Source organism: Scophthalmus maximus, chromosome 10 (assembly GCF_022379125.1).
Source record: "Scophthalmus maximus strain ysfricsl-2021 chromosome 10, ASM2237912v1, whole genome shotgun sequence".
Lineage (NCBI taxonomy): Eukaryota > Metazoa > Chordata > Actinopteri > Pleuronectiformes > Scophthalmidae > Scophthalmus > Scophthalmus maximus.
The window spans coordinates 3,829,880-3,851,896 of NC_061524.1; the positions used below are offsets into that span (position 1 = coordinate 3,829,880).

Consider the following 22,017-nt stretch of genomic DNA (forward strand, 5'->3'; position numbering starts at 1 on the left):
AAATGGAACATTTGAATAAGACAGAGCCGTTGATAATGTCATTAGTAACACGTGCTTTTCCTCCTGTTACAAATTGAAAATATCTGTTGATTCTTATCTTAATTAAATAGGAGGATTTGCTGTTGATTGTTTATTGTCATCGAGCTGCCTCGACGCTCGGCCCGGTGCTACAAACAGAGCTGATCCGGTTTTACTGCACTGATCTGAAAGTGGTTTTTTTTTTCTGTGTAGGAGCTCAACAGTGGCACAATGATGAGGATCTCTGTCCCAGAGATCGCTACCTCAGAGCTGGGTAAGACACGCATGCACACACGCACGCACACACGCACACACGCACACGCACACACACACACACACACACACACACACACACACACACACACACACACACACACACAGACACACACACAGACACACACACAGACACACACACACACAAACAGGACTGAGTCAGAGCAGATTAGGTTTGAGCGCTGCCCTACATTGTTATGCAGTGACGCATGATCTTGATGCATTGAGGATGCCATCACACACGCACACATGCACGCACACACACGCACACACACACACACACACACACACACACACACACTAACACACACACACACACAAATTATTAAGCCACTACATCGTTGAAGTTTCTGTGCGTACCTCTGAGTGAGAAGAATCAGATACACATGCTTCCATGTCTTTTTAAAAATTATTCTAATCTATTCTTCTGTGGTAACCATGTTAGTGAACTATAAATAAATATGACTTTACATTAACTCAGATCTTTATTGTGTCCCTTTGGAGCTACATGTTTTATACCAAACAACGTATATATATTAAGACATAAATAATTACCTCTTGTGGGAATGAGAGTAGAATTAATAGACTCATTCACATGGGACATATTATATTATATGGGATGTGTGGGAACCTCAGTTAATAAGCAAATTAACCTGCTTCATCTTTGTTCTTTGGGATATAAAAAAAACAGCTCATGGTGCTCACCTGGTGAAATGAAAGTTTTTCAGTCACCTTGTAACTTTAGTTAAATCCCGCCTTTTAAATGAAGAAATACTGATGTTTTTTAAACATTCATGTCACTACGGTATGTGTGTTTGTGGGAGTGTGTGTGTGTGTGTGTGTGAGTGTGAGAGTCTTTCTGCTTTGTGTGTTCCTCCCTTCGCGTCTTTGCCAGGAGTTGCCCCCCCCATTATTTACTAATCGATCCTGCGGACGAAGCCTTCTCCCTCTAATGAAATGGCATTTATCCCCCTCTTACCTGACCTTTCCCACTCTGCATGTCCAATTAAGATAGTCCGGGTGACGTTGAAGAGGAATCTGATTGGTCACGATTGGAGTCGTTTGGAGGCACAGAAACACTTAACTACTGTCGCAGCGGTGTTTCTCTTTTAATTTCCTCCAGTGCTGTCTGATCTTGGGGAGAAGAGGCCGTTTAAATGAATCAAGTTTGATTAAAAAGGGGAAAAAGGATTTTGCAATGCATGGTCAGCAACTTAAACTCCAAGGACACAGGGGAATCCTTTTAAAATATAATGGTTCTTTTAAAATAAGAATAAGTATCTTGGGACAAAACCATGGAGACAGACTTCTCTTATTCTTTTTTTGATTTACTAAGATGGAGTATAGTTTTTCTACAACGTCTATGTCCTTTCCCTCTGCCACAGCCCTATTAGGTTACATTTTGAATTCCTCCATCGTCACCTTTTCTGTCCCTCTTCTCCTCTGATTCATTTCAGTGAGGAAATGCCTTCAGGCGATTCGTTTCATCCTGCCCAAGGAAGCTGCCATGAAGGTCTGTTGGAATGCAAAAGCACTAGTTGACCTGCACTGACTCTTTACTTGAAGAATCAGTGGTTTAATGCAACCAGTTGTTATGTCTGCTATGAAAAGTAACCGTCCATCCATCAGATAAATCTAAATGAATGTATCTGCTGGAATGAAATACATCTGTAAACACTGCTCACGTTAATTATGCAGGTTTTGGTGAAGTGGTATAACATCTACAACGCCCCTGGTGGTCCCAGTGCCCACGCAGAGTGGAACCTGTTTGTCACCTGTTTCATGACTCTGATGGGTTACAACACCGAGCGTCTCAGTTGGACAAGAAATGTAAGTCGGCCGTAGAAGTGATTTTTACATTTTTAAGCCGGGAAAACCTGTTTTTCCCCTTCGATCGCTTTCTCTCGATCATTGACCTTGCTCTCCCTCCCCTCGCTGTTTCCCCAGCTGCATTTTGAAGTGCCTCTCTCTCCAGTGATTGCTGCCAAGAAGGCGCGTCCCTCTGATGGCGGCTCTGATGAGGTGTGAGACTGAAGGACGATTTGTTGTGATGTTTGTGGCTCTATTAGCAACGAACATTATTGACTTCTTCCCTTTTAGAAAACCTGTAGTAATTTCTATAGGGATGTTGGCGGTGAAAGAATGGGACTGTGCAGCATTTAATTTGGAGCAAACACACTATATAAAAGGAATTCTTTATAACTAGAGAACGTTGGCTGGTGAGAGAGTGAACCCACCTGTATTTTCCATCTCCACTGTCTGCAGGACTGGGACTATTTGTTGGGTTCTCATTACCACCGTCAGATGAATTTCCAGCCGGCCTGCGGCCCAGTGGACTCCAGTGCTGTCACCACAGGAACCGAGGGCCTGTCCTCTGTATGTAACTGTCTTTGGGTGGATCTGTTTATTGCATGTTGTTTGATTTAGTTTGTTCTTCTTCTCTATCTCCTTGTAATACACTGCGATAATCTTAGATAAGTGTAGCTAAAAAAAAAACTTCCAAATGAGGATATGTGCATTTTTTGTTTATAGAATATAATTAAATATAATAAAAAAGGCTCATCTTTATTATATTTACCCACCAACCTGCTGTACGCTAGCAGATCACAACCTGCTGCAGGTCGTGTGGAGTGGAAATCAATAAAGTTACCAATTAAATGGTTCAATCTTTGAATTCAGTAAGTTGTGAAAATGCAAACTTGAGTAAAACTACTATAAAAAATGAGACCAAACCTACATTTATACATCAACAGTTACAGTATCAGCAAATCTGCTGAATGAATACAAAAGAATAGATCTGGAACACGATGGGTGCTGTTGATGAGGGCTTATCTAACAGAAATCTGATAAACAAATGAGTTATAGAAATAGTTTATATGACATGTAGTCTTCTTGAACATGGTCAGTTTATCACAAATCGACTGCTACACCGCCACTCTCATGTTACCTCTCCTGTAAACCGCTCTTTGCCTTATTACCCATATCTTTTTTCGCCCTCTTCTCTTCTTCCTTTTGTCCCAGGCCTCTTCTCCCTGCAGTCCGTCCTTGAAGCTGGACAGCTCGGCTCCTCTCTTCCCCCACATCCCAGCACTCTTCTACGTTCTCCACCTGCTCTATCAGGAGCTGCAGCTGGACGAGCTGCAGAGGGCAAGAGCCTCGTCGCTCGTCTGCCTGCTGCAGCAGCTGGCCAGGTAACCGCTGCTCTAACAGTGTGTGTGTGTGTCTGTGTGTCTGTGTGTCTTCGTCTTCTGCTGCAAGGAAAGTAAGTGGCATGGTGCAGGCTGACCAAGTGAGTACAGTGCTTCTACTGTGTATTTGCAAATCAATAATAAGCCACCTAAAGGTTACAAAACAGAGATGAGACTTGCAATATTTAGTACAACAAAAAACCTGATCCACTTCTCCTCCCAACAACTTTTAGCTCTTACCACGAGAAGAAAAGGTTGAACACACCGCTCATTGTTTCCAGTGAGAGCGTGTGTGCGTGCGTGCGTGCGTGCGTGCGTGCGTGCGTGCGTGCCTGCCTGCCTGCCTGCCTGCCTGCGTGCGTGCGTGCGTGCGTGTGTGCGTGTGTGTGTGTGTAATCAAGGCTCTTTAGTAGTGTGTACTGAGAAATGAAATTCAAGAGCTTGTCAAGTGACTGCTGTGATTGGTGGCAGTGACATTAACAGAATAGGTGGAGTGGGAGAGTGAAGCGCTCTACAGTGTAATTGTTCCCGTGATGGTTAGTATGTGGGATGTTGTGAAGTAGCCTGTGGTGTCATTTATTTGTATTTTTATATATATAGTCTTTCTGCTTTATCACACCAAAATGGGGACCCCTCGAATTGTTTTTTATGAGATATTGTTCGGGAGAGATGTTTTAAAACCTTTGATATTTAAAATGCAGTTTTAAATATAAAGGTTTAAAGGTTATTTATTTGTTAACAATAAATAAACTACATTTCCTGTCAGATTTTGATTATGTAGTTTTTCTTTGGACTGGAAATGTTATACAAATGCTACCAATATAATTTAAGATTATGAAAAATTGCATTACAACTTTATTTAACCCTGTAAGCTTATCACCCAGATCAACAGATGAACACACAGCAAATAGGAAAAGACAGAAAAATGTTAATTTATTTATTTAACTAGGCTCAAAGGTTCTAAACTATATGTACAATTGTAAATAACCATAAATGTTTAAAAACACAAAAATATAAATGAGACATAAAAACAGAGAAGGGAATTGAGAAAGCTGTTTTAAGTACATTCTTATGAATTCTTATATACATTTTACGGTACTAACATTTAACTACACATGCACACACACACACACAAAGTTGGAAATTGGGTAGGAGTTGGGGCTTGGTACCGGGATTAAAAACTATTGATTATCTGACGTTAACCTGAATAGTAATGACTCACAGCTGTTAATTACTCTGTTTCTATGTATTTTTAATTACTGCTCAAAAACACGTTAAATGCCACAGAGGCTGTTTGTAGCCATTTTTTAGATTATTATTTTTTTCCAATGTCCTGCTGCAATTTATAATAGATATAAGCACATGGATATAAGACCTGCTACAAGGTAGACTTATTGACTTTGTTCGTCACTGTTGTAATAATGTAATCCAAGAGTGGTGTATGAGAGTATGTGTGATGCGTTCATGTACACTGAGTCATTGCTGTCCGGGATTATTAATACATATTTATAATTGTTTTGTCTGCAGAGACCTCAAGTTGGACGAATACGTGGATCTGTACTGGAGAGACAACCCTTCGTTAATCACTGGCTTCACTGAGAGCTGCCTCATAGACCATGGTAAGTCCAATAATGGTTATCAAGTCAGGAAGCAGACGAGACGCGATGTTGTCGTGGAAAAGATGGGGTTGGACGGTATGCTTGGGATGAAGACGTTTCTTGCATGACCAAGGTTCTTTGTAGTACAACTCGTGGACCTGTGACTGTTTATGAAGATGGGAGACATGTCTCCACTTCCACTGTACAAAAACAAATTCCAAAATCCCAAATGTCCTGGGCCATCTTCCACTGGATATTTAATTTGGAGTAAATTCCATATCTTTCTTACGGTCAACAAATCAAAGGATGAAATCAATAATTCCGCCTGTGGCTCTCAGCCCCAAGTCCATTGGTTCCTACTGAAGAACTATTTTCTGTGGTGGAGTAATAAGTATTCACTACAGCAGAAATGTGTATACAGTATTTTTTTTTTTAAATGATTGTGGGGAAAAACAATGAATGAATGAACATGTTTCCTTTTTCAACGTTGTGGAATGTGTTTTTAATGCTTTTGGGACAATAATGAAACTCTATGGCACAATATGATTAATTAGACTTGGTTATAGTCTTTTCATCGGATGTGTTGCCGAAAAGGAAAATACTGAATATAAAATCGGCCTCATTCTTCAAACTGAATCCACTCTTTAGAATTTCTCTGTACATTACAAAGGATACATTTATTGCATTGTCTGAGTGTTCTATTTAAAAAAAACAAACATGACAAATTTATTGTCTCCTTCTATCATCTTCTTCTGTCCTTACTTCATTTCCTCCCTCATTCTCTTTCTTCAAAACCAATATCGCGTCTGTCCTTTTTCCTTCATCCATCTTTTTTTTGTACCTGCTCCTCTTCACCTGTCCACCCTCACAGCTATGATTGGTCAGATGCAGCATCCCTCCTTCCTTAGGGCAGAGCCTCCCTGTGTGTTCAGCTGGCTCAGTAGCTGTCTGAGAAGAGAGGAGATCCCGCCTTTCCCCCACCTGCCCGTCATCTGTCGGAGGACCAGGCTGCTGGTTCTGGTATGACCCAATGCTCCTCTGTATTTTACGAGATAAAGATAAACATGAACAAACATGTTGATCTAGCGATGCACCCAAATGAAAATTGTTGTCCGAAACCGAAAACAATGAAACACTTGGCCGAATACCGGACATGTTTTTTTGTTTTTTTTTACAATTTTTAATTTATTTCCCCCATTTTTTCCCCCCATTGCATAAATTAAATAGCCTAAATGTGCTTTTTACTTTTTTGTTTTGATTCTCAAGGGGAAAAAAAACAATTACAAGAGTAAAATGTATAAATATTTATGAAACACTGAACATTTTTTTTTACATTCCAGCAGACATTAAACCAACAAAGCACAATATAGCTTAGAATAAAAAATTTGAACAAAATAAAATAAAATACTTTTATTTGCCCAAGCATCCTCAAACTGGAACCTGGAACAATCCATATATTTTAATATTTTCTCTGGCGTCACATGGAGTGAGGAATTACAGCCTTAGTTGAAAGGTTGAATAAAATTTCCACAGTTACTCAACCTAATTTATATATGAACAGATAGGATTTGTCAGGAATGATACAGTATTTAGAGGGTGTGGAATAACTGTGTTTTTTTAAACCATGATTTGCACATGTGTGCGACAGAGATAGTGAGGGTAAAGAGTTCAGCTCTGAGCGAGATGCAGTCCGATCACCTGTTTGTGCAGAACGTCTGTGATTGTTTTTCTGAACATAAAGAGCAGTTACGTCACGGGTATGGATGGAGAAGTGAACATGTGTGAGTTTATGTGTGTGGGGCCGCTGGATTTAACCTTCGACATTCATGGACGAAAGAACCCTTGAAAATAAATCGTATTTCCGGCCGCTATTGTTTGGCTAGACGATGACGGAGGCAATGACGATTTAACCCCAGTTTATCTATAAGTAATGTAATCAACCAGAGATGTTTAGAAAATGTTCTGTCCGGCAGTGTGATTAAAAAAAGAAAAAGAAAGGATATAACTTTTTTTCCCCGTGTTGTGACACAACATTTTTTTTTATCCAAACCGTCAAAAGTGATTTTATAACAATCTTCTGGGGTTTTCAAACATTGCTGGTTAATAATGTTTTAAACAAATTTGTACTGCTAAAGTACAAACTGAGGCTAATGACGATTATCAAATGGCACAGATGGATAGACACATTAGACAAACACAGATAAAAATGGGTATTTAGATTTACAGTATTTAGATGCTACAGGTCAATGTGAAAAGACCATCCTTCGTGAAGTCAATAAGAATTCAGTTAAATTCATAATTTTCTTTCTTATGATATGTCAAAATATGTCAGTGTCTATTGCTTTAGATTAACACTGACATAATTGTTATCATTAGACTAATTCAAAAGCAAAATAGCTTTGCTAAACATTGTGAAACTGGCCTCAGAACTTGCTGTACGGTCGGCATCTTTCATGTTTGCAGTTTTAAACTTCTGCTGACATTCCTATTTTTGCCTATAGGTGGCGCAGGTTGCCCTGACCTGCAGGTCTGACCCTGCACACGCTGCAAATTGCAATTCTGTGCATTAACTGAGCCTACAGTATATTTGTGGTGCTTCACATTGACAGTGTCTTTTTACTCACCTCTGCACGTACAGTATGTGAACATGGACTGTACGTGCAGGCTTCGGTCAATCTTGGCTCTCGACTCACTATGCTGGTTTATATTGTGATGGATGTAATGTTTGCCCAGGATCTGCAGTAGGAAGAAGAGTAATGCTATTACGGTAGAAATGGCGTATGAAGCCCTCTGCTTCACCTCCCTGTAATTGTAAATGCCTCCTGTCCTGTGAGTTAAATATTTTTTTTCCCCCTCTCAACCTGCATCTGATCATCCATACAGGAATATTAATCACATTATAGCACAACCATTTTTTTGCCATATAAAAGACGATGTAAAAATAATTCACTGGAAATTTTAATGCTGTTCCATAATACTTCAAAGTTTTTGACGATGCACAATTAATGCCTGATCTATTCTCTTCTTATCTCTCTTCTTATCTCTCATGTTTTTTTTTCTTTCTAAGAGTTACGCCCTGTACATCACTGGAGATGAAAATGCTACTTCGACAGATGCGTCAAAGTACCTGGTCAAGCTTTCTGCAGGTGCGTTTTGTGACGTGCCTAAAAAAAAATCATTTGACTTGATTTTTATTGTATCTTGGGACCATGTGCTTCTCTGACTGAACCCGTTTATTGACAACCAGCTCTTATTACCTGCCAGTCCCATAATCCCACGCTGCACGGTCCAGTAACAAAGAAAAGAAAAGGCTTGTGATGCAGATTTGTGTGTCACTTGTTTGTCTTTTTTCCTTTTTGTTTTTGCTTTGACAAAGAAAGGTGAGGTGAAAGCAGTCGCTGCAGGTCCTTTTTCCACTGTCACACATTTGATTTTGACTTTGTGAGTGGCTTTGTGTCCAGGACAATGCTATTTTCAGTGTCAAAATGAAACCAAACAATAACACGTCATCTTACATAAACATGGTCCTCTACTCATCTGTAACAAAATGTCATCCCGAGTTAACCCCTTCATTTTGGCGCACATTCTTCCCATTGACAAGTTTCAGGTTTGGAAACAGCCGAGATTCCAAAGCGAGAGCTATTCAAAAATAAGAGATCAAGTGAATGAACCCGTTGACCCTCTTTCCCCTGCTGTTGCTCATGCTGCATCATCACTTCTCTCTCTCTCTGATCTTCATCTTCCTCAGGCCAGAAGTCCTGTGTCACTGAGCTGCACTACAGACGGTAATTCAGCCCTACAGCCGTTAGAGTTTAATAACTGAAATATTAAATTGTAGGAAAATTATTTTGAAGTCATCATGCCTGCATTGCATTGAAAGGGCATCTTAAAAAAAAATAAAATATATATATATATATTTAGTCCTTCGATTATAATATGTTTTATGCCAGTGTTTGCCTGTCATTTCATTAACTCAATTTATCTTGTCAATGTTCATATTTATTCCAGGCAGAGCAGTGTGAAAATCAAGTCTTCCGGTGAGAGTCTGGCAGAGCAGCTGGTCGTCTGGCTCACCTCAGAAGGTAAGACTAGCAGGATTTTTTTTATCGTCAAAGTGGAAGCCATGGCCTCGTTATCAGCTCCACACCGGTTTTTAAAAATAAATGAGGCACACAATAAAACCTATGAAAGTTTACAGTATCTGAAAATAGTGTACAGCATGTACATTTAATATAAAGACAGTGTTGCCAACGGCTCAAGTGCTTCATTCCTTCAGAGGCCTCTCGTGTGACCATATGTAACAAACACTCGTCCCTCTCATGTCACCGGTTCAGGCTTCACCCTGAAGGACCTGGAGTCGGTCCCGTTTGGCGTCGCGTTGCCCGTCAGAGAGGCCATCTACCGCTGCCGCGAGCAGCCATCCTCCGATTGGTCCGAGGAGGTCTGCATGCTGATTGGGCGGCAGGATCTGACCAAACAAGCTCACAAGATGACCCTGGCCAAGAACAAAGCTGTGAGTGTGAAATATATATAAGGATACAGACACTGTGTTATCTCAGCTATAAAACTATAAATATTTGTTGTCATGGACAAAACAACATGGTATTATATTTGTGAGCACAAACGATGTATGCAATATATTCAGGCTTTGCAGCTTGTTACAAGTAAAAGTTAATAGACATTTATCTTTGCAATATGTGTCTCGTCTGTGTTCTGTCTCCAGTCTGTCGGCTCCGGTCTGTCCTTGGAGCCTCCTGTGACCACAGAAGCAGATGAGGAGGAAGACGGGATGTCAGACATAATTCAAGAGGTAAAAGACTCTGTAAAGTTAATCTCTCATCTCCACTCACAAAGATAATGTTCTCTAGAGAGAAGCGGTTTTGTCTGAAGTACCACAACAGCGTTGTAAGTGGAGGTTGAGCAGCCAATCAGCGACACCATTTGTCATGTTCCAAATACTGTATGTTCATTTTGTCTATGTGTCTTTGCTTGTTTGTTTATTTCTCTGCTAGGCTCATAAAAAAAATGAACTAATTTGCACAAAAATGGTGGAGTGATGGGATAAGGAAAGTACCAGTTACATTTTGGTGCAGATCTGGTTAAAGGGACAGATCTAGGAATTGTTCTCACTTGTGATGTCATTTTTCAACATTTTTAATATATTTCTCAGGAAATAATGCAGGAATTTTGATGTAAAATATGAGACATAGTTACGTAAAGATTTATCTATTGTTTGATGAAGATTATGAAAACACTTATTTATTTTTCTCTTTTAAGACATGCTTTAACGAGGGCCGTTCTAGTTTGAATTGATTTTGAACTGGATGTTAACTAACTATAAATTATATGAATCAAACATTCTGTAAGGATTATATATAATACCCCATGGGATGCAGAAGGAGTCCCTGGTCTACAGACAAATACAGTTCGACGATTAATTGAGACTCAGCCCTTGATTTCAATCCCTTTTTTTCAATGTGAGAATTTACAGTATTCATTCACATCCTCTCTCTCCTGTCCAGGTCACCGGGCTGATCTGGAGTCAGGATCTGAGGGTCCAGGAGGTCAGGAGGCTCCTGCAGAGTTCCAGACCGGTCCGAGTCAGTGTTGTCCAGCTGCCGGAGGTTTCCGACCACGAGTACATAGAGGAGAAAGAGAACAAGTGAGTATAACGCATAAAGTGTGTCCTGACTGCCTCTGGTCTTGAAATTTAGATGCAGACTGAGGACAACGCTCCATGTTCACAGGACTTCTCCTTCATTTGTTTAATACAGTTTGTAATCTGAAGTCTTTGTATCTTCTCCAGACTCCTGCAGTTGTGTCAGAGGACCATGGCTCTCCCGGTTGGCCGCGGCCTCTTCACTCTCTTTTCCTATCACCCTGTACCGACTGAACCTTTACCCGTCCCCAAACTCAACCTGACCGGTAACATTTTAATGTGGATATGAGAACATTCTTACCTGTCTCTGTACAGTGACTAAGAAAATGTATTAAATTCCTTCAGATCACAGTGATGGTTTCCTGTTCCAACATTGAAAATAAATAGTTTAGATGAATGACAGACACGGTCAAACCTACAAAGTAACGAATTTGATGCCTGAATATGGAAAAATGTACAAAATCATGAACAAAAAACACCCTATTATATATTTCTTTATTCACCAACGTTTTCTTTATGTTGATATTTTGAGTACCTGGGTTTCTTTAAAAGGAACTTGTGTATTTCTTTGTCTCTGGATTTCACTTTGTATTTCCTGTTCATCTATTCCAGGCCGCGCCCCACCCAGGAACACCATGGTGGATCTGAACAGTGGGAACATTGACGTTCCTCCCAACATGACCGGCTGGCCCAGCTTCCATAACGGAGTGGCTGCTGGACTCAAAATAGCTCCGGCGTCACAGGTCGGTCTGAAATGCAGAGTTGCTGTATCTCCTCATCGGGCCTCGTGCAGTTTTGCCTATTACCTGCAGCTGATTATTTGCTCTGTACATGCATAGTCGTACTCCTATTAAAACCTGATGTTCAAGATTCAAGATTCTTAAATTCTGAAACACTGATGACAAAGTCATAAAAAATTGTCCCAGTTGAAGGTTGCATTGTTAACTTTGCAGTAAACAAATAAACGTGACCCATTTTTCTGTTAAGGTTGACTCAGCGTGGATCGCCTACAACAAGCCAAAGAGCCCTGAGCTGGCCAATGAGTACGCAGGCTTCCTGATGGCCCTGGGCCTCAATGGACACCTCACCAAGCTGGCCACGCTCAACATACATGACTACCTCACCAAGGTACACACACACACACACACACACACACACAAACACGTGCACACGAAAGTGTAAGTTTTTCACACCTTGAGTTTCACAGCACAAACAAAGAAAACACACATTTTATTTATAACCCTTCTTACAAACACAGGAGTAATGAATACTTTCTACCTTCAGCTCTCTAAATTACTGTTTCTTACTGAGGTATAAACACACACACGCACACTTGAAAAGAATTGCAAGAGAGTAAAACTAAAATGAACTTAAATATAGTTTACGCAAAGCTACCTCTCATCTACTCTCATTAACACACACACACACACACACACACACACACACACACACACACACACACAACGTGTACTCCCTATACACGTTTTTCTCCAGATGACTAACTGAGAGATGTAAACTCGCATCAGAACCAGGCGGCCGAGTCAAAACGAAACTCGGCCCTCTGACAAACTTTGAAACGAGGCGAGTTCTTCCCACTTTCGGGTAAGAAAAACAACAGGATGCTACAAAGCCCAAAGTCTTTTTTTTCTTTGCTCAGTTAAAAAGAATTCAGCTCAACGTGTGGTTGAAAATAAAGAGGAACACCTTGCCACCAATTCCCCTCATTGTTATCCACACACCGTGTTAAGAGATCGATTCATTATCAGTTCCCATATTGAATCAGTAGCAGTTCATGGAGAAGAGTGTGCTTTCAGTATCAGTCTTGCCTCCATAAATGACATGTGAGAATGTTCTCATACAGATTTTACAGCATCTGAAATTGGGAGAAAATGTGATTTAAAATATGTCTTTCTCCACTCAGATCCATTCAGAAAACTGACAGCTCAGGTTCAAAGTTTAATCCTAAATTGTTTTTTTGATCTTCAAGATGTGCTAAAAGACATTTTCATTTTTTTTTCCTTTGCCTCTATGTGGTGTTCTAGTACAAGCTACTTCTTTTTTTTTAAACCAATGACTGTGAAGGTCATGTTGTACATTTGATACAAGCAAATAATTTTATCTGTCAAAATGCCGGCGTTGCCAAAGTAAGGAACTTCATGTCCTGGTGTGTCGAGTGATACACAACAATTAACCAACTATATAATATTTAGTTAAAATGCATTGCTGTTTAATAACCACACAGTGTAATCCCAATCCCCTAATTCATACATTACAATCAATATAAAGAAAGTCATTTTGGGACAGAGATGTTAAAAGTTCTGGGTAACACACGCTGATTTACGATCCATATAAAAGTGCAGAGTTGCACATTAAAAAGTGTGATGCAGCTGTGTGTGTAACAAACCTTCAACCAGCCTGAATCAAAGCCATGAACGTGGTTGAAAGTGACGCCTGTTTGTAGCTTGTGGTTTTCTGCCGCTTTCTATTCTCGCTGTAAAAGAGAAATTACAGTGACATACTTTTTGGATCAGTTCATGAGAACTGTCTATCATGGTTTGAGAAAGATTGTGTGGGAATGTCCCTGTGTGTGGGTGAGGGTGTGTGTGTGTGTGTGTGTCCCTCCAACCACTGTTAAGCATTCCAGTCTTTGTCTTGTTCCTGCAGCTTTATTTTTGTTAATTGTTAATTTACAATCTCTGCTCTTGTGTGAATCATCTACCTGTTGCTGTTCACTTAAAAGGAAAGAAAAATGTTTGATTTTAGATTTAATCCTTATCTTTTAAAATCATTTTTTCTGTGGACCCACTGGAAAAATAAACAAGTCGGAATAGTTGATTAACCTGCCAGTTAGTCGTTTTTCTTAAAAGTAATTGATCTGGACTGGATTTTTTGTAAAAGTATTTATACGACGCTTTTCTAGTCTTATCGACCACTCAATGCGTTTTACAGTATAAGTCACATTCACCCATTCACACACACATTCATACTGCATTTAACATGCATGGCCTGCCTGCGTGGTTATTGAGCGCACACACACACACACACACACACACACACACGCACACACGCACGTGATCCACAGGAGTCTAATGGAAGCTGTCAGTCACGGTGAGCCGGTGTGGAAACTGACTGGACTCCACAGAGATCTGAGTGACAGTCGGAGCCGATGACATCTCAAGTCATTCGTTCGGCTGCAGCAGGTCTCTGGTTTACACGGGGAACGTTTCACAGTTTGATGTAAATTGTCTTCATTTTACTTTGGAAAAAATACTTTAAAAAAAAATAATCTTAGGGTGCCTGTCACTCTGTCAGGGCCACGAGATGACCAGTATCGGGCTCCTACTGGGCGTGTCTTCGGCCAAACTGGGCACCATGGACATGTCAATTACCCGCCTGCTTAGTATCCACATCCCTGCCCTGCTTCCACCCACCTCGACTGAGCTGGACGTGCCACACAATGTGCAGGTAATGATTCATAAATAATAATAATGATGATAATAATAATCTTACGTCTTTCCTACGTACAGCTAGTGGAAGGAAAGCTGTCATGTTTTCTGTCCCAGACAATTGTGTTTATTAAGACCAACAAAAAAAATGATGAAACAATAAACAAAAAATTCTCTTTTTCTGTCTGCAGGTTGCTGCTGTAATTGGCATTGGGCTGGTGTACCAGGGAACAGGACACAGACACAACGCTGAAGTGTTACTGTCTGAGATAGGTGTGTGTGTGTGTGTGTGTGTGTTCTAGTTCTGGATTAACAATAGGCTTAAAACTGGGATACTCATGTTCAGTCTGGATCCTGACTTTCACCCAGACTTTTTGAAAACTTTTGGTTTAAACTTATACTTAAGCTTTGTTGGGTTGACGCTTTTTGACTTTCCTTACAATATATAGTTGGTAAAATTGTGTTTGTCTGTGTTTCTCTTAGGTCGACCCCCTGGTCCGGAGATGGAGTACTGCACAGACAGAGAGTCTTATTCACTCGCTGCTGGACTGGCGCTGGGCATGGTCTGTCTGGGGGTGAGTCAAACCACATAAAAAACTGCTGCTGGTCAAACAACTGCTTGCAGAAAATTTTTGCTGGATGTTGCAGATGGTTGATGTTCATTTAAAGGTTTTATAATTAATTCACCTTTCACGTTTCCCTTCCCACTCTTGTCTTATCTTTCATTAATCTCCCCATCCTCCCACATACCTCCATTCTTCCTACTCCATCCTCTCGTCCTACCCCCTCTCTCTCTGTCCTTGCAGCACGGCAGTAACCTGATTGGGATGACGGACCTGAATGTTCCTGAGCAGTTGTATCAGTACATGGTTGGGGGCCACCGCAGAGCTCAGGCTGGGGCCAATCGGGAGAGACATAAGTCCCCCAGCTACCAAATCAAGGTAGATGGACAAATATCCCTTTGTGTGTAATATAATGGTGAAAATTTTCACCATTGACTAGTGACTGTGGTTAGCGAGCTAACCAACAGCTGATCAATGGTTGTTCCAGGAAGGTGACACGATCAACGTGGATGTGACATGTCCAGGGGCCACGCTGGCTCTTGCCATGATTTACCTGAAGACCAACAACAGGTGAGAACATAAGAAGACAAACCGATCAATAGTTAATTAAGTGGAGTTAAGTTGCCTGAGGTAACGCAAACAATACATTTGTGTTTGAGCCTTTTTTTGTTGACCTCTGACCTGTTAGATGAGAACACAATATGTGTTACTGAAGAAATATTACTGAACTACTAAATAAAAAAATATAAAAAATAAAAAAACTGCACGTGGAACCTCACAGGCAGTCACAGCTAGTACATGCAAGAATTTAAAGTTAACAACAGGCACATAATCATCTATCATTACTGTGTTAACCCTAATGTTGAGTTTTATAAATATGACCACGGAGCAGAGCATCATATTTTGCCTGATGGAAAAAAATATCTCACCCCACCCCGAGTCCAGTTTTCACATTATGCTACAGAGGAACACGGCTCCTCGATTCTCATAGCTCTCTGCTATTGGTCAAGAGGTTCCCGTCTTCTTCGGGACTCATCGATGCCGGCTGCCTATTGGTTGAGTGGGTGTTGAAGGAGTGTATTAACACCCCCTTGTCATCATCGTGGTCTAGGTCGATTGCTGATTGGCTGAAACCTCCAGACACTTGGTTCCTGCTGGATTTCATCAAGCCGGAGTTTCTGCTGCTGAGGGTAAGTGTGGCACCAGGTGTGTGTGTGTGTGTGTGTGTGTGTGTGTGTGTGTGTGTGTGTGTGTGTGTGTGTGTGTGTGTGTGTGTGTGTGTGTGTGTGTGTGTGTGTGTGTGTGTGTGTGTGTGTGTGTGTGTGTGTGTGTGTTATTATTTTTCTCACCTCTCCCTCCTTTTTGTTCTCGCCTCTCTACCGTCACAGACTCTTGCTCGGTGCATTATCATGTGGGATGAAATCCTTCCTAATACTGAGTGGGTCAAAAGTAACATACCACAGGTGAGAAAACTACACACACACGCACATACAAACCACTGCTCAGCAGACATGCTGTATTTGGAGGCTGTGATGCAGCAGACCTGGCAGCAAGTCACTATGACTTGTAAAGATTTCCCACCACCTGAGAGGTTTGGTTCATTTCTGAGAATCATGAGAAGGTTTCATTTTGTTTTTCATCTGCTGCCGTATGCACTCACTGTCCAGTAGATCTTTCTGGGTGCACACAAATAAGAAATGAAAAATAAATTAGCTACTTCATAAGCAAAGGTATTCCACTGAAGATTGTTTGGTTGACAGGTTATTAAATAGAAACCAAGAATAATGTTGTATTACGACAAAAATAAAGTCGTTTAAAAGTCGCCTTTAAATACAAACCCACTGACATCTCTCTGTTGCTCTCCACGTTGTGTGTTCCAGATCATGAGGGGGACTTTTGACCCGTCAGAGGACATCAACATGGAGACAATGGCGTGAGTATTATATATTTAAGACTGGCTTGTAGTCTTCACCTTTAAATCTCGGAATATTGTAGCTCTTCAGGGAAACTGAACTTAATCCTTGATTCCTGTGTATTGCCACCCACTGCAGTTGTTGTAGTAATGTTCTCCCACAACCAGGACTGATGGTGTCATGTCATTTGTTTCTCTCAGCCAAGCCCAGGACTACATCACGGCCGGGGCCTGCATGGCACTGGGCTTACGCTTCGCCGGCTCCGCCAACTCCGATGCCTTCGACTGCCTCTACGAGTTTGCCAGGACTTTCATGAAGATAATGTCCTTCGCTGGTACAGCTGCTGTCGTAAGTGTTTAATGTATGTCACCTCACAAGATTGTGACAGTTGTGAGAAAAGTTGTGCTACCTCACTAAACTATACTTTGAGATGACGTTTCCTTCATTTCCTCGCTCCCACAGCAAACCGGTTATTACAATCTGCAGACCGGTCTGTCGATGATCCTGCTGGCCATGTCCATGGTGATGTCCGGAACTGGGAATCTGAAGGTCCTGCAGCTCTGTCGCTTCTTCCACAAGCGAACTGGCGGCGAGATGAACTATGGCTTCCACATGGCTCATCACATGGCACTGGGCCTGCTCTTCCTGGGAGGGGGCAGGTGAGAGGCCTACACACACACACACACACACACACACACACACTCACACACACTCGCATACACAAACAGCAGCCATTTAAAAGCAACTGTGCGTTTTGGGTCAAAATTAGTTTCTGAATAATCTGTAAATTTAAATCTGCTATGTTATACAATTGGTTAATTGTTATAAATCTGCTATGTTATACAATTGGTTACACAAATGCAGACTCCCTGTGGAGAAAACAATACAGAAATCTTTTTTGAGTGCACTGTGTTATTATCTAAGTTAATCCGTAAGATACTGTATTTGTCATTGTAGACATAAAAGGAAATTACGTTTGGTAACTCTGAGACCAGCAGCTGTAGAAATCAAGATAAATATGCAAATGTAACATTCTCTGTCTACGTATGATAAATAAAGGTACTAGGATGAGGCAGGTAAACAGCCACAGTGCAAACAGTGCTGTTGAAAACATGTTGCACAATCATTTGAATAGTTGTTAAGAAAAGGTATGAAACAAAAGAATCTTGTTGGTTTCTCTGGTGTTTCACGTACAGCTCTCCTGCGTCAGTTGGACAGATGTTCGATTCCCTCTGTACAAGCCTCCTTCGTTCCTTCACTCACCCAAACCAGCACTTTGTCTAAATTGCGCTGTAGGCGGACACACTGTGAAACATTGACTGTAACTACTCATTAAAGGAATACAGTATGTTTTGTCAACTGTACCCAAGTGCCGAGTATTTTCAACTGCCCCACCCTGAGCATAACACCGAAAATGCAGAAATGGAATGATGAGGACACTGAGGTTGAATTATGTTTTAGGTGTAGCCACCTCACATAGTGCACATACTAAAACACACCCACCAGGTTCGGAGAACCAGGTACACCACATGCATACACACACACTCACACACACACACACACACACACACACACATGCACACACACACACACACACACACACACACACACACACACACACACATGAACACACCCTAAACCAGGTTCCTACTCTAACCACTGATCTTGGCACTGGTGTGTTTTTCGGATTACGTATTGCAAATGTTTCTCCACCTGCAGCCACAATCAGATGAACCTTTTGAATTCATTATATAGGTTATAGGTTATTTTTATGACCTGCCGAGCTGAAGGCAGACGCAGCTGCAGGGCCTCAGATTGAATGTTGTGTTTTTGTGAGGGTGTTAGCCACGGGCCAGCAGAGGGTAAAGGTCGTGCCGTGCCATTGTCTCATTTCCTTCATTTTGTCTCTCTGCTTGTCGGCCATTCAGTCCCTCACCCACATGCATTTTTTAATATAACACTGCTTTCAATACATTTCGTCATTGCTACATAGTCGTTCACGTTTGTCTCATTCATTTTTCTCAGCTCTGTTTTCCCTCTTTGACTGCAAATCTTTTTCTGTTTGCTCAGTCAGTTTCTCTTCCCATTTATTCTGTATATTTTTTTAGCAGGAAACCGAAGTGAAAGTTACGTGTTTTTTTACACAAAGTCGCATATGGAATTCAGAGTAAGTTCTGCTACTGCATACTGAAGAACTTTAAAAGCTTATTACAAAAGCTGATTTTGATTTGACTTTTTTTTTTATTCAAGTGTATGGTCCTCTGACGTTTCCTGGGAGTAGTCTAGTGTCCTGCCAAACCAAGTAGGAGCATGTGAGGGGTTATTCATTTTCCTGCCATTGCCCTTAAAACCAACCATAACTGTGGCCTCAGAGCTGGAGTTGGTTGGGTGGAAACTGCCCACTGCTCCTGAAATAGATAGCGTGGGTCAAACATTGTCGACAGATTTCCCCACAAAGACTGATAAACTTCACACATCTTTATAGGCAGTGGAAAACAATCATATAAAACGGCTAGAATTTAAAATTTACTGCTGCAAGTAGAGTATGTGACGTTTCATGTGTTGGTCAGAGAAAGTCTGCGATTGTTATTTGTAGAAAAACACAAAAACTACTGATGTGACCGAGGCTCTTTATCAAAGCCGTATGCAACCATATTTGCTCAGATGGCAGCAGTGTCTCTTTCCACCATCTCTCCGTCTATCTGAGCCGTGTTGTAGGACCACAACTCAATAAGAGATCGTGATTTGTTGTACAGTAGATTTGTATTTCCGTTTCCTCTGGCAGTGGCAGATATTTAAATGTGGCGGAAATGTTGACGTCATAAAGATTATTTATTTTTGAAACCAATATATTCTTTATTTTGATAGGTCATCCAAGAAGTTATTGTTTGATGTTCACTTTAGTCTGGTAAAACTATGAACCCTAATCCAAGGAGTTAAACGCAGTATTAAGATTAGTATAAAATCATTGTAAATGCATGGAATGTTACGTCGATTGTCGTAAGCTGTCGGGAGAAACATGACAATACGCAAGCGGCGAACCAACGACCTCATTCTATCTATCTAATCGTGTCGGCCTCAGAAGTATCTTGTTTATCCCCCAGTTTTTTTTAGTCACTGTTATTCAAAGCCCAGTTCTACCCAGATGTTTGCTTGTTTTCTGTCGTCTTCACCAACAGTGACTTTCTGTTATTTGGCTTTTGAATTGTAACCTTGTGGAAAAAAGGTTTTTCAACGCGACAAAAGCCTCCGTTTAAGTGAAGAGCAACGTCATTCACCCGAGTTGACCGTTAAAAAGGGCTCTCACAAGTAACCCTCCTATGTGCAAGCGGCCTTTATAATCTGACCCAACTTCATCCTAATGACTCAATTAGTCAAAGCACACACTTTAACCGCCAGCTATTATGTTTAAGAGGCTCTGTTGTGGCCTGTGATGACGTGGACTACATGAGAACGCACACCTGGTTCCACTAACGGAGTATTCATAAAAACGTGTGTTACATTCGGAGCGGGGCATCTTTCGAAACCTTCAAAACAATATATGTGCATTGTGTTTAGTTGTAGACCCAAGGTGACAAGGTGTTAATTGTGATGACAAACACTGTTATTTAGTTATTTTCATTCTCCCGTCCCACTCATTCTTCTTTGTACACCCTTCACTGTGGTGCCTGTCGGCGTCAGCCGGTTAGTATTTTTTGATTAGGACTGTTACAACAGGCCGATTTAAGAGCAAAGTGGAAAGTGGGCTGAGGTTGAGTGTGTGTGTGTATGTGTGTGTGTGTGTGTGTGTGTGTGTGTGTGTGTGTGTGTGTGTGTGTGTGTGTGTGTGTGTGTGTGTAAATGCATTGACAGTATTTCTGATGTTGTCTTTTGTCAGGTACACCCTGAGCACGTCTAATTCAGCCATCGCTGCCCTGCTGTGTGCCCTGTACCCACACTTCCCTGCTCACAGTACTGACAACCGGTGAGATCGATTTTTTTTTGTGTATGTAAAAGATCTGCAAAGTTATAAAACCAAATGTCTGCGGTAAAGGGAGCTCCTCTCCCCGACAGGAAACTGAAGCTCCTGAACGCCTCGTCAGTAGTCCGGCCGATACACGATGGTACGGATGTACATGAAGCATGTGTATCGGCTAGTCTGCCATGCCCCCGACGAAGCCGGTTAAAGCGAGAGCAGAGAACTTCCTACACACGCTGGAAGCGGTTGACTAATCACAACAGAGTGGCCAATCAGAGCAGACTGTGTTTCATTTGGGAGGTAGGGGCCTTAAAGAGACAGGAGCGCAAACCAAGTGTTTCAGACAGAGGCTTGAAAGAGGAGCTGCAGGAATGGACAGTCTGAGGAAACGGATGTGTTCACTGAACATTAGAGCATGTGAACCTTCTCAAGTAATAACCCCAAATTAAAATGATAAACCTGAATGTGAGCATAATATGTCACCTTTAAATGCAGGATGACACCTGATGTTTTCACTGGTATGTAAGGTGGGGAGATGTAAATTGAACTGTTCTTACTGAATCCGTCCTCCCCAGTATATATTCTACTACTTTGAATCAAAAACTGATTGTCGACGTTGCTCTTGCCGGTGCAGCTACCACTTGCAGGCCCTGCGCCACCTGGCCGTGCTGGCCGCCGAGCCGCGCCTGCTGGTCCCCGTGGACGTGGACTCCCTGAAGCCCTGCTACGCTCTCTTAGAGGTCACCTACAAGGTAACTTACTACAAGGAAGCATCTGGCTGACTGACATATGTAGATGCAAACCTGTGAATGAAGGAAGTGCTCTCTTGTAGCCATGAGCTGTCACAACATGGCAAGTTTATCGTTGTTTGAGGGTTGATTAGTGTTTTGTTTTTGTCTGCCATTGCTTGACCTCCATGTTCAGGCGCAAACAGAGAAGGTCAAGTTGTCCACTGATACAGAATGAAACTTAGCATTAGCTTCATCTGTTCAGCTTGTTCTATTACATAACCACGCAGTTCCTCTCTCTCTCTATCTCTGTCACACTTGTAAAAAATGGCCATCGCAACACTTCCTCTTGTAACACACACACACACACACACTCACACTGTAGTGCACAATACATGCTAGTGTCAGTTCATTTCAGAATAACGCTCCTGCCCACCAAACCGCCACGTTCTGCTTTTTTCGTCAACGTTGCTGCCGTCAGCCGGGGCCGCTTCCTCCAGTTCACAGTTTCAGGCGGGTTTGACATGTAACTTCTGCTCACACTCATTCAGTCAAGGCCAAGTCTTTGCTTTCTGTCCGAGGAATAAAGGGACTATCAGTGTTTTCCCAGAATTACTTGCTGCAGTTTTCTGCTGCTGTAAGGATGGTTGAAGTTCAAACATGGACGTTGATG

The 22,017-nt window shown here is 41.5% G+C and overlaps 1 protein-coding gene across 3 annotated transcripts in view; it reads left to right on the forward strand.

The window, feature by feature from the left end:
* anapc1 (anaphase promoting complex subunit 1) overlaps window positions 1-22,017 on the forward strand; it is a 35,457-nt gene that overhangs the window by 6,162 nt on the left and 7,278 nt on the right. For 2 of the 3 annotated variants that reach the window (XR_004784512.2, XM_035605249.2), the window contains exons 17-45: window positions 232-292; window positions 1,749-1,804; window positions 1,990-2,121; window positions 2,239-2,313; window positions 2,557-2,667; window positions 3,313-3,482; window positions 5,007-5,098; window positions 5,949-6,097; window positions 8,145-8,223; window positions 8,826-8,862; window positions 9,086-9,159; window positions 9,412-9,590; window positions 9,801-9,887; window positions 10,600-10,739; window positions 10,884-11,002; window positions 11,349-11,479; window positions 11,724-11,864; window positions 14,049-14,201; window positions 14,374-14,455; window positions 14,666-14,757; window positions 14,989-15,123; window positions 15,233-15,315; window positions 15,857-15,935; window positions 16,134-16,208; window positions 16,626-16,678; window positions 16,859-17,006; window positions 17,121-17,317; window positions 20,536-20,622; window positions 21,251-21,368. Coding sequence is in view for 1 of the 3 variants with exons in the window: in XM_035605249.2 (XP_035461142.1) it covers window positions 232-292; window positions 1,749-1,804; window positions 1,990-2,121; window positions 2,239-2,313; window positions 2,557-2,667; window positions 3,313-3,482; window positions 5,007-5,098; window positions 5,949-6,097; window positions 8,145-8,223; window positions 8,826-8,862; window positions 9,086-9,159; window positions 9,412-9,590; window positions 9,801-9,887; window positions 10,600-10,739; window positions 10,884-11,002; window positions 11,349-11,479; window positions 11,724-11,864; window positions 14,049-14,201; window positions 14,374-14,455; window positions 14,666-14,757; window positions 14,989-15,123; window positions 15,233-15,315; window positions 15,857-15,935; window positions 16,134-16,208; window positions 16,626-16,678; window positions 16,859-17,006; window positions 17,121-17,317; window positions 20,536-20,622; window positions 21,251-21,368 (3,135 nt within the window). In the remaining 2 variants the exon portion in view is untranslated. Of the gene's footprint in view, window positions 1-231; window positions 293-1,748; window positions 1,805-1,989; window positions 2,122-2,238; window positions 2,314-2,556; window positions 2,668-3,312; window positions 3,483-5,006; window positions 5,099-5,948; window positions 6,098-8,144; window positions 8,224-8,825; window positions 8,863-9,085; window positions 9,160-9,411; window positions 9,591-9,800; window positions 9,888-10,599; window positions 10,740-10,883; window positions 11,003-11,348; window positions 11,480-11,723; window positions 11,865-14,048; window positions 14,202-14,373; window positions 14,456-14,665; window positions 14,758-14,988; window positions 15,124-15,232; window positions 15,316-15,856; window positions 15,936-16,133; window positions 16,209-16,625; window positions 16,679-16,858; window positions 17,007-17,120; window positions 17,318-20,535; window positions 20,917-21,250; window positions 21,369-22,017 lie in introns of all 3 variants that reach the window. The other variant, XR_004784513.1, reaches the window with a different exon arrangement.